Consider the following 14,772-nt stretch of genomic DNA (forward strand, 5'->3'; position numbering starts at 1 on the left):
ATGAACATATTTCAAGTCATTTGGGAATAATGGTGAATAAAATATTTGTTTAATGAATTATAATTAATAAATATTTGAATATTATTTTATGATTGTGATAATTTTTTTGAAATATTTAATTGTAGGAGGACGAGCAGCGAGTCCTTCGTCTTCGACTACATAAAGTGCCCAAGCCACACCCACTGATAGAAGAAAATTTGCAAGAGGCTGGATTTTGGTATATAACATTTGTGCGAGATTACAAGTTGGTCCCAGGTTTGATCAGTGCATTGATTGAACGTTGGAGACCAGAAACGCACACGTTTCATTTGCCGTGTGGCGAATGCACTATAACTTTGGAGGATGTGGCAATACAACTCGGGGTCCAAACTAATGGGATGCCGGTGGTAATGTCACATGAGTTTAATAAGGTGGAACAACTTTGCAACTTGTTTCTTGGGAAAGCGCCCGTACCACCAGAGTGTAAAGGGTGGCGGGTGAGGTTGTCATGGTTGAAGAATGAATTTCAACTTCAATCAAATAGTACGGAGCACGAAATTATATATGCAACACGAGCATATATATTACAATTGATTGGGGGAATTTTGATGCCTGATAAATCCGGTAGTTATGTTCACACTCAGTATCTCTTTGCTTGACCTCTCTCTATAGCATGGAAATCCATACTGGTATAAATTCGAGTGGACTCAGGTCGACCCTTTGGACTTCTGCGAAGCATTGGATTTGGTAGCCATTCATCATGATCCTTTTTGGGCCAATATGATTCATTCGGGATCTGTCTGAACACATAGTTGTAGACATTTAATATCCTACGTAGGTGGAAGCATTCATCAACATAAGTGTATGCGCTTACACCAGCATACATACATGCAGCGACTGCATGAGCACATGGATATTTCCATGCCTGAAAACGACCACAATCACACCATTTGTGTCGTAAATCAACTCTAAATGTTTGGTCTTCTCCTCCGACGTTACGACGTATACACGACACGACAAAAGTATGACCAACTCGGTCGAAATTATGAACAACCATTGATGTTGCCAATCGCTCATTTGATTCCATTGATTCCACCACTGTAGGAGCCCAAGTTTTACCTCTATTTATGAGACTCTCAATTTCCTTGCCTTTGTCCTACCAAACTTTACCCAGTCTAAAGTATGTCTCTTTCACCACACTCGCTATTGGGAGATGGCGTGTACCTTTTAGTACCGAATTAATGTCCTCAACAAGGTTTGTCGTCATATGTCCGTATCTCCGAACTTCATCGTATGCTTGCGACCATTTTTCCCGCGGTATTTTTGAAGCCCACTTCCAAACACGCTGATCATCGTAAAATACCTTCAAATTCTCCAATCTCTTGTCAAAATTTGGTCGATGTAGTTCGTATCCTGTTCCATAATATATTGTGTTAAACCACAATTAAAAAAACCACGTAAAAAATACACAAATATTGAAAATAAAACTTACCCATGCTGACTATCTCGCTACGAATATGTGCGTTATGAAACTGGTCGATACTATTCTTGCCAATATGACGGATACAAAATGTCAGATATGCATACGGAGGTATCCAACGACTTCCTGGTCGTTCAATTGCCGCCAAAATACCCGTTCCTCTATCGGATATCAAGCAAACTCCATCTTCACGAACGACATATTGACGTAGATTGGTCAGAAAGAAATCCCAAGCCTCTGTTTCTCTCCCTCAACAATGGCGAATGCAATTGGGAAGATATTTCGCTCACCATCTTGAGCAACTGCCATCAAAAGTACATGCCTATATTGACCATACAACCACGTACCATCTACTTGGATCATACGTTTGCAAAATGGAAATCCTTCAATACATGCCTTGAATGCCCAAAATAGTCTATAAAATATTTTCTTCCCTGGCAAAAGTTAACCTTCTTCGTCATATGCGGGCATGGTTTGAGACTTCACTATAGTTCCTGGGATAAATTGCTTCATTGCTTGTAGCAAATGTGGTAGCTCATTGTACGATGTATCCCAATCTCCATACGTCAACTTCATTGCGTTCATTTTCGCATTCCACACCTTGCCATATTTTACTTGATATCCAAATTGGCTTTGAATAGATGCAGCTAACACTGAACAAGATATCCTTGGATCCTTTTCAACCACCGCCTTCACGTATTCACATATTACATCTGAGTCCAATAGTCGGTGGTCTTGTTCGATGGAGTTTCGCAAATATGTGTGCGAACCATTGTACCTCGTGATGACCCAAACATCGCGCCTTTGATTTTTCGACACTCTGATCTTCCACTTGCACTATGGGCCATATTTTACACACTTTGCGTATAGGGTTTTCTGGTTGGACTCTGCAACATGGACATCAACATGGCATTTGATACAGTACTCTTTAATCGCCAGCGTAACTTCATTTTTTCCTCTGAATTGCACCCCAACTGAAAATTCACCAGAATTATCGAATGATTCAGTCATTTGGTACGGAGGTAAATGTGGCATGTCTGGGAATTCAGGTGCCCTCATTGTATCATAGTCTATCTCGTACATGTGAGGAGTAGCTTCATACGGTGTCGGAACTTCATCAATTGCACCTCCACCAAAAATATTTTCGTCGCCGCCCAAAACGGGTTCTTCAGTTTCTTCATCTTCGCTTGAATCATCATGAATTTCTCCCCATCGATTTTCAGCGTCAATATCAACAACCAATTCCGGTATGTTTCTCGTCTCATACTCTGCTGCTGTAGATGTCCCCCCGACTTCATTTACACTTTCCAATAGTGCCATAAAACTGTTCGGGAACCTGTATGTCGGCTCCTCAAACTGACTATATAAAGCCATTTCAGATGGATTTTGAGCCACACCTCTTGATGACCCAGGAACATCACATATGTTAGCACATAAACAAATAATTCAATAACTGCTATATTGGTTTACTCATGTAATCCAACCATGGTTCCAATATCATCATCTTCTTCAAGTGGAACTGCAGCATATCTGATTGGGTTAGAGCATATCATAAACCTATACCTCAAACCATCAACTGCAGCTCGAATTTTTCTTTCTATCTTATGCTTCATTTCTATAAATGTGATGTCTTTTTTGAACATCATATTTATTGGTTTTTCAGACTGAAAAACTACTCCGACCTCATTTTCCATAATCTGTCCATTATAATGGACAATCGTGAAAAAGTTGTTGCTCATTTTCTCTACAAATAAAAAAATAAATTAATTTAGATTAAAAAATTAGATAAGATAATTTCATAAATTATTAAATATAATATAATATATTATTATATTAATGATCAAATAAAATTTATTATTTAACTTGATTGATTGCTTACTAATAAACCTAATAATGATTTGATAATTACTATTAATCTAATGATTTGATATTTAATGATTTAATAATAATATGATTTAGTCATAATCACTAATAATTATTTATTCTAAATATTTAATGATATAGATTTGATACTAATCATTTAGTAATTATTACTAATAATAATGATTAGTTTGATAATATTTTTTATTTTTTAAAAATAACAAACGAATTTGTTAGGCAAAACTGTCGAGATAATGTTCTCGAAATAATTATTTCGCGAGATAATGCGTTGTCCGGATTATTTTATTCAATTAATTTTTACTCCTTACTAATATACACATACAATGTAAATTAAACAAAATATTTTTAAAACAACACTAAATATTTTTAAACACAATATTTTTTAAAACGGAAATTATCTCGCACAAATTAGTTTATATAATTTAATATAAACTTACTAACTAACTAATTTACACATACAAAACAATAAAAAATGGACAACAAAAAATAATAAATTACTCACGTCTTTATGCCTTCTTCCTTTACTTTCTTTTCCTGCCTTGTTTCTTTCTTCGAATCAATCTGTACGTGGGCAAATATTGTGAAATAATGTCATGTATGTGTAAACAAAATATTTATTTAAACAAAAATAGCTCCCACAAATTAATTTTATATAATCTAATATATTATAATATACCTTAAATTAATAAACTATTTCTTTATTATAATATAACTTAGTTAAAATAACAAACTAATTAAGCACTAATTAATTTTTTTATAATATAACTTCAACTTCAACGAACAGCCTAATATACGTTTAAAGACACTAACAAATTAATTAATATTTTTTTATATTTAATAACTTAAACTAAGAAACTAATTAACTAATTTTTTATATATATAATATAACTTAAACTAATAAACTAATATAATATAACTTAAACTAATAAACTAATATAATATAACTTAAACTAACAAACTAATAATTTATACTAACAAACTAATTAACTAGATTTTAGTTTTACCCTAAACCCGAAACTAACAAACTAATAATTTCATATAATAAACTAAATTAAACAATAAAAAAATTACCTCACGAACTATGTTTGAGCCTTTATCTTCTTTTATTCTTCTTCTTTTTCTTTCTCTCGGCAAAGTTTATATGTGCTTATACTTCTGGTTTTACTTGTGCTTCTACCCTAAACCCCATATCATTTATATAAAGCAACTGAGCGTTGGACAGAGTCATTAAATTTGACTGTTGAAGCAAATAATATTAGCATTGCATCGTATAACTATTGAGCATTGAAAAGCTGCAATTGAACAATAATATTTACTGCATTTGGCAGCTAAATTAACGCTGCAATAACGCAACTATGGATGCAACACATGCAGCTACGGATGCAGGAATCTCCCAGCTATGATGCAACGCATGTAGGCGACCTACCTACCACGGCGACCTACACCGTTCGACGTGCATGCCCCATGCACAGTTCCCACGTCCCATGCACAGCTCCCACAACTCCCCCATGCCCCATGCACAGGTCCCACGTCCCATGCACAGCTCCCACAACTCCCCCATGCCCCATGCACAGTTCCCTCGTCCCATGCACAGCTCCCACAACTCCCCCATGCATGCTCCAATACTATTTGATTGCATGGCGACCTACACCTGCAAAACACCACACAGGTCGCTTGGATGCCATGGCGACCTCCAAGGTCGCCCGGATGCCATGGCGACCTCCAAGGTCGCCCGGATGCCATGGCGACCTACAAGGTCGCCCGGATGCCATGGCGACCTACGAGGTCACTGTAGAATTCACCCCATTTCAGCAATTAATCTGGGATGTGCATTATATCGTGAATAAAAAAGTTCGAGAACATTATCTCGTGAATTCACCCTATACAAATAGTCCATGTTATTTATATATTCTTTCAATTTGATCATAGTTTTAATAAATTAAAATATATTTATTTTTAATTCTTATAAATAATGATATATTTTTATACAAAATAATTAAATGTTTTTTTAGTTATAAAAAAAAATTAACGTGATGATATTATTATTATTGATATGATGAAATATTAGTACTAAATATGCTCTATATAGGAAAGCAATTTTAGCTACTGACTCGTATTAATCATCCCTGAAGAAGAAAGTTATCGATTTTTGCAGAAAAATTATGTTCCACACAAGATGAAAGCAGCTTCAAGTTGGTCAGTACCTAACATCGTTTCTTCCATCTTATTTATCAACACAATTTTGATTATGTTTTCTTCCCCTCAGTTCTGTTTCGCTAGAGATAATATAACAGTAAAAATTAGACTCGCAGATGGGGAAACTCTTGTTTCAGCTGGAAATAGATTTGAACTGGGGTTCTTTAGCCCATCAAGCATCTCCAACGTGAAGAGATATGTGGGGATATGGTATACCTCTAATCCGAAAATACTTGTTTGGGTTGGCAATGGAAAAAATCCAGTTCCAGATAGGACTGGGGTTCTATCTGTTGCAGATGGCACACTGAAGTTATCTGATGACAAAGGGAACCTTTACTGGTCTGCACAGCCTGGGGTTAAGCGTTCAACTCCGATGGTGAAGCTTAGCGATACCGGTAACTTGATTCTACTCGATCGGTGGAAACTATATCTTTGGCAAAGCTTTGAGCATCCGACGGATACTTTTCTTTATGGTATGAAGATGAATGCCGATATCTTATTAACTTCATGGCGCAGTGAAGATGATCCATCACCGGGAAACTTCACGTTCGGACTAGATTCTCAATTGCGGCCTGTTGTCATGGAAAAGAGCACCATTTACTGGAGATCAAGTAGAGCAGATGAACTGCCTTCTACATTAGTCAACTTCTGGAATTTCAGCATGAGTAAAACACAAGTTTACCAAGATAAAAGAACGGTGTTGAGTTCTACTGGACATTTACAGTATTGGGAGTTGGATACAGACATGAAAAGTTGGAACTTGATATGGTGGGAGCCAAACAACAACTGTAGTATGTTCAATTTTTGTGGCAACTTTGGCACCTGCAATGTCAAAAGTTGATTGCCATGCAAATGTTTACCCGGTTTCAAACCTAAATTCTTGGAAAAATGAATCGTGATGATATTATTATTGATTAGATGAAAAATTAACGATTCATTTTCTTAAAAATACATTTAATAATAATAATATCATCACGTTAATTTTTTTGTTTTTATAACTAAAAAACATTTAATTATTTTGTATAAAAATATATCATTATTTATAAGAATTAAAAATAAACATATTTTAATTTTTTAAAACTATGATCAAATTGAAAGAATATATAAATAACATGGACTATTTGTGTAATTATACCATCCAAGTAAGCATGTTAACTGCTGTTAACAGACCACGTGTGTTTTCCGTCACACCTGTTAACGACGAGTGACCAATTTGTAACAAACAATTACGGTAGTGACCGATTTGTAACTTTTAAAACATCAATGGTGAAAAAAAAACTTACCTAAATATTAGTGACCATTGAAATAGTTTACCCTTATTAAAAATAAGAAAACAAAAAAAAAACAAAGATATACTACACTAAAAAAAAGGAAAAAGACTAACAACAACAAAGCAAAAAAAATAATAATAATAGTACAAACCTTAGGCGTTGATATCATTTTAAAGAGAATTAATTTTTTATGAATTTAAAAGTAATTGTAAGATAATATATGTTTAAATAAGTTTTAATTTTTTTAATAATAAAGAATCAATTATTCTTGATTTTTTGTGCTCAAATTTAAAACCTTTAAAAATAATAATAATCTCTACCAATGAATTAAGAGATCAAAAGTGACTGCAGAATTATAAGTTTGTGGACTTGCTGTAGAATTAACTCGAAAATTTTCTCTAAACAAAACTCCGTTTTCTTCACGGTACGAGATGATGCATCTGGGAGCCCAATTACTAATCCCTGAAGCACGCTCTAAGAGAAGCGCGTGGAGAAGAAAGAAATAGATTCCTAATCCGGTGATGATCGGCAATCCAGATGGCAAACGATGAATAGAGATCATACTTTTTGACTGCGCAGCTCCGCAACACCCTTCCCCTCCGTTTCATGACTCCGTTAAAAATACAGCATACAGCCGCAATGCATCTGTCAACTCCCGCCGCTGTTCCACTCGCCGATAAGGACGTCAAAAGGTCCGATATGGAAATCGACGACGACGAAGTTGAGGAAGAAGGAGAAGAGAAAGTGCATACGTCTTCGAAACGAAACGGTTATTATAGATAAACTATCGTTCAATCGTTTTTTCATTGAACTAATTCTGAACGTAAATAATTTATGCATGACGATGATGATGATTGCACCTGTTTCATCTTTATGACATTTGATTTCTCTGAAAGGAGATTAAATTTTGAATATGTTTTAAAGTCATGATTTTTATGCTGTGCCCTGAATGACGTTAGAGGACTGTAGTGTTAAGAGGAGAAAATTAAATAAATAAATAAATAATTTTTCTATGTGGGAGGCAAGGTTTATAGATTTGTGTGCACTTATTCAACAAGTGGATTGATTTTCAGTTAAGCCTAAGTACCTCAGCTTTAAGATACTGTTATGCATTACTGCTGACACATCTCTTTCTTAGGTGCTTGATTCTTTGTTGTGTTAGCATTAGGTGAATTGATCCATCTTTAACTTGTTCATGCTGTACTGCTATAAGGCAGCAGTGCAGGTGCCCCAATTTATTCTCTCTTAATTTCGGCTTGGTAATTCCTTTTAGGCTCCATATTATAAGAAAATGAAATGGAAAGACTCAACTTTTATAGGATTTGGTTAAATGTTATTTCATAGTGTGATCAGAAATTGTGGTTATTTCTTGTCATCTGGATTACGTTTTTCTTCCATGTAGGCGCTAGTAATAATATCAAGTCCAAGGAGCATGATGGACACCCAGGATCAGATCCTTTAAGAGCTCCTGGAAGTTCTGAAATGAGAATAGCCTCTAAAACCCTTTATGTAGGAGAGAGTAATGCTAGTTTCATATTCTGTAGTCTTCCAGATGAGCCATTAGCAACTCAAAGGGAGGATCTTCACACAAACTATGAGGGTTCCGAGTATCCAATATCTGGCAAAAGCGCTGGAAAGGAAAAGGCGATTCAAGAATATGATGTTAATATACAAGATGCTCAAGTCATTTTAGAAAGAAAAGCCCCTGAAAAATGCCATGGACAGCATACTAATAGCAAGAGTCACTTGGTTGTCAATGAGATTGTGAATGAGACGACTAATCGGTCAATTGTTGATAGCAAAGAGGTAGCTATCAATGAGATTATTTCAATCCCAGTCAGATATCAGTCAGGGGCAGAACTTAGCACTCATCTAGGTTTGAAGCGAAATAATAAGCAAATGTGCATGCAAACAGAGGATGATAAGTGGAGTATAAAATTAAGGTTGGTGATACCTATGTGTTCTGTAACATAGAAAATTGAAACCAAGCTTCTTATTATGTCCTTTTTGCTAGTAAATTTCTTCCTTCCTAGGATTATTTATCCATTATTTTACTAATCGATAGGTTTTACAGATCTGCTTCTCCAGAAACTAGTACCGCAGGTCTTTCCCCTGGTATTGAGTTTAATAGTGAGAACAAACACCCTGCGCTTATATGTGAATTCTTTGTTAAAGGGCGGTGTATTAAAGGAAGTTCATGTAAATATATTCACATCAAAGGTAGCGTTGTTAATCCTAGACAACAACCTGAGGAAGATGTAGCTGTAGCAGATAAGAAAGCATCTGTTCAGCTTGGTGAAGGTACAATTTTTTCCCCTGTATTTAGGGTGATCCAGTCTTCTCTACAATGATATCTTAACAAGAACCTTGTGCATCAGATATTGGAAATGCTGCTGAAAGATCAAGATCACCATCACCTCGTTCTGATCAATTGCATTCATCAGTTAGAAATAAGACAGCTTTATCCCCTTTACTCCAGAGTAAGGATAAATCTATCGGCACATCACTTGGCTCTCAACAGTTTCTAGCAGTTATAGATGATTTTGGACCATCTAAGGATGTAAGACAAAATAGTACAGATCAGAGTTTCCCTACTGATAATTTTGTCAGGCCTTGTCTGCTGAGTGATAGAGGTAGTTCTACTTTCATAAATAGTTTTCTTCCTAAGCATATACCTTCATCAAGTGGCTCAGTTACATCATTGGGCAAGACATACAAAGAGGAACAAAAATTTCGTGTCTGGACATGGTTAGCATCATTACCTTTAAGTTCTTCTCAAAGTGCATGTTCTCTTGGTGCCCAAAAGATGTTGGACAATAGCAGAGAACACCATTCTTCCCGGTTGTCTTTGCTGCAAGGCTCTTCCCCCTTCTCTAATTTTGAACCGGAAAACTGTCCTGTCAGTGATATTGCTAGGGATCCATTGCACTTTGCTGAATATAGAATAAACTTTTCTTCAGAAGGTTGGGAACCATCAGTGCCCTTTCGACCATCCTTTTTTGTTACTTTTAGCCCATCATCCCCACGATATGGTCCTTTTCGTGATAGCATTGATTTGTCCAATGTAGGAAAGGGTTCTCTTGAATTTTCATTTTGTAGTCAAGACCCATCCCTCCTGAATGTAGCATATCCACCAACATATGGTGATTCTGCATCGGCCGGGCCATTGGTCACTGAATGTCATGCTGATAAAAGAACTGCATCTTCCCATGCTAGACACCTTAAAAATTTGGTCAATAATTATTGCTACACTTCTGGGAAACATTCAACAACTGATGCAAATGAAGGGACCTCTGCAGCTGATATGCAAAATGGAACACTGGCTAAAGAGGAGATTTCCTCAGTTGCTTCTCATGTCAAAGACATTTCAAAGACTAGAAAATTTGATACTGGTCGAGATGCTAGACATCAAAGGGATGGGTTTCAATGCATAATAGACCTAAAAGTAGATAGAGGTAGAGAAAAGAATGAAACATATGTTGAGCATAAGGCTGATGGTGATGCACTGAGAGAGTCTAAAGCAATGAGGCATTTCCACACTGCTCTTGTAGATTTAATTAAAGAAATTTTGAAACCAACTTGGCACGAGGGACATCTCAGTAAAGATGTTCATAATAGAATAGTCAAAAAAGCTGCTGACAAGGTTATTGGCACCATTCAGCCTCATCAAATTCCACTTACCTTCGAATCAACTGAGCAGTATCTTTCTTCTTCCCAACCAAAAATAGCAAGGCTTGTTCAGGTGAGTGTCTTTGATTTGAGGGGTGGTGTATACTAGGCGTGATCTAGATGATAGATTTGCTATTACTTCTACCAACCCCGACTTTCTCCTCCCTGCAAAACTTAGATCTTTTGAAGCGTGAATATTGTTTTCTCAATCCAAAGTTTACTTCTATTTACTATTTATAGTTTTTTGATGCAATTCATTTATAGAACTGAGATATTTTTTTTTTTAAATTTCTTTGCAGGGATATATTGAGAAATACGGAAAATCTTGAGAGGCTGAGTGTTTATGTATTTGTACAGTTTTGTGCTAATTTTCTAATGGAGTTCCTAACAATGGTATTTTCAACCTATTAAAATGATAATCATGGAAGTACTCGGGATTCTCTTGAAAACTTTTCATATTTAATTTTTTGTTTCTTTTATTAGTTGTATGCAGAAAGAAATTTACAATTTATGTGGCTTATCTATTAGTTGATATAAAGCTAAGAGAGTATGTTGGTATTTTTCGCATGCATACCTAGAAATCTCCCAAGGAGCTTAAGTTAAACTTCCTGCAAGTCCAATGGAACAAGTCAACTTGTTCTGAATTGAGGGTTATGGTAGATCACTTGAAACGTATAAATTGGACTCCCTTGGCTGGTATTGATCTCACGGACTTTTTCTACATTTTTTATTGGATATTAAGTATGTGTTCTAAAACAGTTTGAACTTATCTCGTAGTACCCTGCAGTTTTTATGATAAACTATTAGGTTAAATGAGTTGTAATGTGGAACTTAAGCGTCATGCTTATGGTTATAGGGAATATTCGTATGGCTCAGGAGTACGGTTCGAACTGATGTAAAATACCTGACAGTTTTTATATTGGTTTGCTGCTGTTAGATCATCATTTTACTTGTGTTAGCTATTGTTTTCAATTTCTGTGTTTACGCAGGACATTTACATCATCTTCATGCTTGTAGCAGGAGATTCATAGGGTGAAACACTTGTTTTGCTTCATGCACTTGTCTATTAATTTTTGTTGATGAACCTGGTGAAGTCAAACAAGGAGCCAATCTCTCTTATTTTTAGATTTTAATGAAACCAAGTGGTTCTATTATTCTGTTATTTGATCAAGAGAGAACCTTTCGTTCGTTACAATTGCATGAGCTGCGGATACCAGCAAGGGCACTCTTATCAATTTCATTCGGTAATAGTTGCCAAATGGCAGAGTCTTAATATGTTTAAAAAAAAACTGCATGATTTTGATGCCATTATTTGCTGAAGTATGGAAAACAACCTCGTTGAGTCACTTGTATTTTCCATCCAACAAAATGATGAGATAATGAATTTCCAATGAATAAAAAATATATTTCTTTATCGAATTTCTTATGAAAATCAATTCTCTGAAAAAGGATCACATAATTTATTTTTCAATTAATTTTTTGGAAAATTTCAATTATATTTTAAGGGTATGGTTATATTATTATCTGATTAAGCTATTACCAGAACGACCCTATTGCATTCTTTTGTTTCTTTACTTTACTTAATTTTTGTTGGTTAAAGTTAAAAAATGGGCTATTAAATTGGTCTAAATATTTTTGAAGTATTAAACTTTTAAAAGTTATAAAATAGATATTAAATTTTAAATTTTATTATAGAATGGATATTGCATCTTTAAGTGTTATTAAAGAGATAATATTATATATTAAAATTAATAAACAATATCTTATTTGATTCTTAATATTTTCATACCTTTTTTTAAGCCAATTAAACTATTTTACATTTTAGTTTTTTTTTTAAAGTCACTGATTGATTTGGTTTAGAGAGAAAAAAAAGAGAAAATCGCCTCAGTGACCAAAAATGCCTTATAATATACGATTTTAACCACTTTTTTGGATTTGCCAAAATGACCAACAAAATCGCAACGCGAAATAAAAATCGCAACGCGATCCCCAGACTCGCAAATCAGTTTCCAAAATCGCAACGCGATTCTTAAAAATCGCAATGCGATAGTACAAATTCGCATTGCGATTTTCAAGAATCGCAACGCGAATATGAAAATCCCAACGCGAACACATAAATCGCAACGCGTATCCGTAAACCGCAACGTGTATCCGTAAATAGCAACGCGTATCCGTAAATCGCAATACGTATCCGTATATCGCAACGCGTATCCGTAAATCGCAACGATAATCCGTAAATCGCAACGAGAATCTGTAAATCGCAACGATAATCCGTAAATCGCAACGAGAATCTGTAAATCACAACACTGAAATTTTGGGTATATAACTACGCAACAGCAGCAAATCATAAACTAAATCCCTAAATCGCAACTCATTCCATCTCCATCTATCACTCTCTCCGGCGACATCCGTTCCTATATCCAACGACATCCTTCCCAATCCGGCAACAGGTTTTAGTTTCGCAGCTCATCTGTTTAGTAAATTAATTTACAACCATGAAATCATCTAATGTTGATCATGTTTGGATAGATTTGTGTTTTGGAGGGTCATGGGATAATGTTCATGGTGTTTTACAATATATGCCTTTACCCATGAATCTTCAACTAAAATTGTCTTTACAAAAGTTAACTTATGAAACTCTAATGCTACGTGTTTCAAATAAATTGAATTTAGAGCCCCTAAGTGGATTTAGGCTATCTTATCAGAGAAATGGTAAAGTTTATTTGTTAACCGACAATGAAGATGTTGAACGATTCATTGCTTACATTAGTGTTTCACAAGATGATGTTACATTGTATGTTGTTGAACCTAGAAGTAGTATTGTTGGGTCAGTAGCGGGTAGTAATCAACTAAGTTTTTCTCAAAACCCACAACCTTTCTCTAATCCAAATCCCAATCAACTTTCAGCACCAAATTCCGGTTTTCGTATTGACCAGTTAGACGATGATGAGCCAACAGAAAAAATTGTGAGTACTAGTCAGTATTCGAAATTTGGTCTTGGTCAATATCCGGACTTTGATATTGGTCAATACACGGATTTTGATGATGTTTCAGAAGAAGAAACAGACCCTGCGTGTAATGATTTTGATATTGGTCAATACCCGAATTTTGATGAAGAAACAGCCGTTGCCGAAGAATGTATTGTTGATGATAATGAGGAGGAAGTTATGACTGTGAATGAACATGTTGAACATCCATTCTGTAATTCACATAATCCTGAAGAAGAAAAAGAAGAAGAAAAAGTCCCCGAAGAAAAGAAAATGCCACGGGCGTATAACTGGAATATGCCAGAATTACTTCAGATACCGGAAGAAGAGTTGGTAAAGAAAGCAGTTGATTGTTACACAAAAGTTATTCGTATCAAGAAAGATGATTGTTTTGATACAAAGGAAGACTTGAAGATAGCTTTGTATACGAAATGTGTGGAAGATGGCTATCAACTAAAAGTTAACAAATCAAGCAAAGATCGTTTCGAAACAAGGTGTATGATTGACAAAAACTGTACGTGGCGTATGATTGCAAAGAGAATAAAAGATTGCGAAATGTTTCAAGTTAGGACTTTTATTGATAAACATACATGTTCAAGAACCCAAGTTTTTCCTCACCATAGACAGGCAAACAAAAAGGTGTTGGGTGGTTTTCTGGCTGAGTTAATGTTTTTGAATGGCAGGGTATATCGGGGACATGAAATTATGACTGACATGAATGCTCGGTTCAAGATTAGTATATCATATTCTCAAGCTTGGAGAGCCAAATGTTATGCCTTGGAATTGTTGAGGGGGTCGCCAGAAGCATCGTTTGCCCAACTGCCGGCTTATTGTCACAATTTAAAGCTGAAAAACCCTGGGTCGGTAACTCATATCAAAACAGATAGAGATGGACGCTTTGAGTTGCTGTTTATCGCCATTGGTGCTACGGTTAGTAAATCAATATAATTTTGTTGACTCATTTTTGTTAGTTACATGCATTTCACATTTAAATGATTATTTCTTGTGTATATTATTTTGTAGATTCGTTCGTTTATTACTTGCATGCGCCCAGTTATTATAGTTGACGGAGCACATTTGAAAGGTCGATACCTTGGAGTAAACTTATTAGCAGTAGCCATGGATGCTAACAATGGGATATTGCCAATAGCTTACGGGGTTGGCAAATCTGAAACCTCTGATTCATGGACATGGTTTATGGGGCATCTTAGGGATTGCATAGGTCCTATTAGCAATCTGACAATCATATCCGATAGGGCAAACTCAATTGACAACGCTGTTAGAAGGTGTTTCCCATATGCTTTTCATG

The 14,772-nt window shown here is 35.4% G+C and overlaps 3 protein-coding genes across 3 annotated transcripts; all 3 read left to right on the forward strand.

The window, feature by feature from the left end:
- Positions 1-5,588: 5,588 nt before the first annotated feature.
- On the forward strand, positions 5,589-6,377 carry LOC120194837 (G-type lectin S-receptor-like serine/threonine-protein kinase At4g03230). The gene is made up of 2 exons (XM_039197022.1): positions 5,589-5,746; positions 5,833-6,377. Exons 1-2 carry the CDS (start codon positions 5,734-5,736, stop codon positions 6,375-6,377), a joined length of 558 nt encoding a protein of 185 aa, XP_039052953.1. The 5' UTR covers positions 5,589-5,733.
- Positions 6,378-7,229: 852 nt separating this feature from the next.
- Positions 7,230-8,812, forward strand: LOC120194860. Its single transcript, XM_039197036.1, has 2 exons — positions 7,230-7,576; positions 8,210-8,812. The coding sequence occupies exons 1-2, from the start codon at positions 7,414-7,416 to the stop codon at positions 8,779-8,781; spliced, it is 735 nt and encodes a 244-aa protein (XP_039052967.1). The 5' UTR covers positions 7,230-7,413; the 3' UTR covers positions 8,782-8,812.
- Positions 8,806-11,081, forward strand: LOC120194838 (protein FRIGIDA-ESSENTIAL 1-like). Its single transcript, XM_039197023.1, has 4 exons — positions 8,806-8,816; positions 8,873-9,108; positions 9,186-10,549; positions 10,776-11,081. Exons 1-4 carry the CDS (start codon positions 8,806-8,808, stop codon positions 10,803-10,805), a joined length of 1,641 nt encoding a protein of 546 aa, XP_039052954.1. The 3' UTR covers positions 10,806-11,081.
- The last annotated feature ends 3,691 nt before the right edge of the window (positions 11,082-14,772 follow it).

Source organism: Hibiscus syriacus, unplaced genomic scaffold, assembly GCF_006381635.1.
Source record: "Hibiscus syriacus cultivar Baekdansim isolate YM2019G1 unplaced genomic scaffold, ASM638163v2 tig00117002_pilon, whole genome shotgun sequence".
NCBI classification, from domain to species: Eukaryota; Viridiplantae; Streptophyta; class Magnoliopsida; order Malvales; family Malvaceae; genus Hibiscus; species Hibiscus syriacus.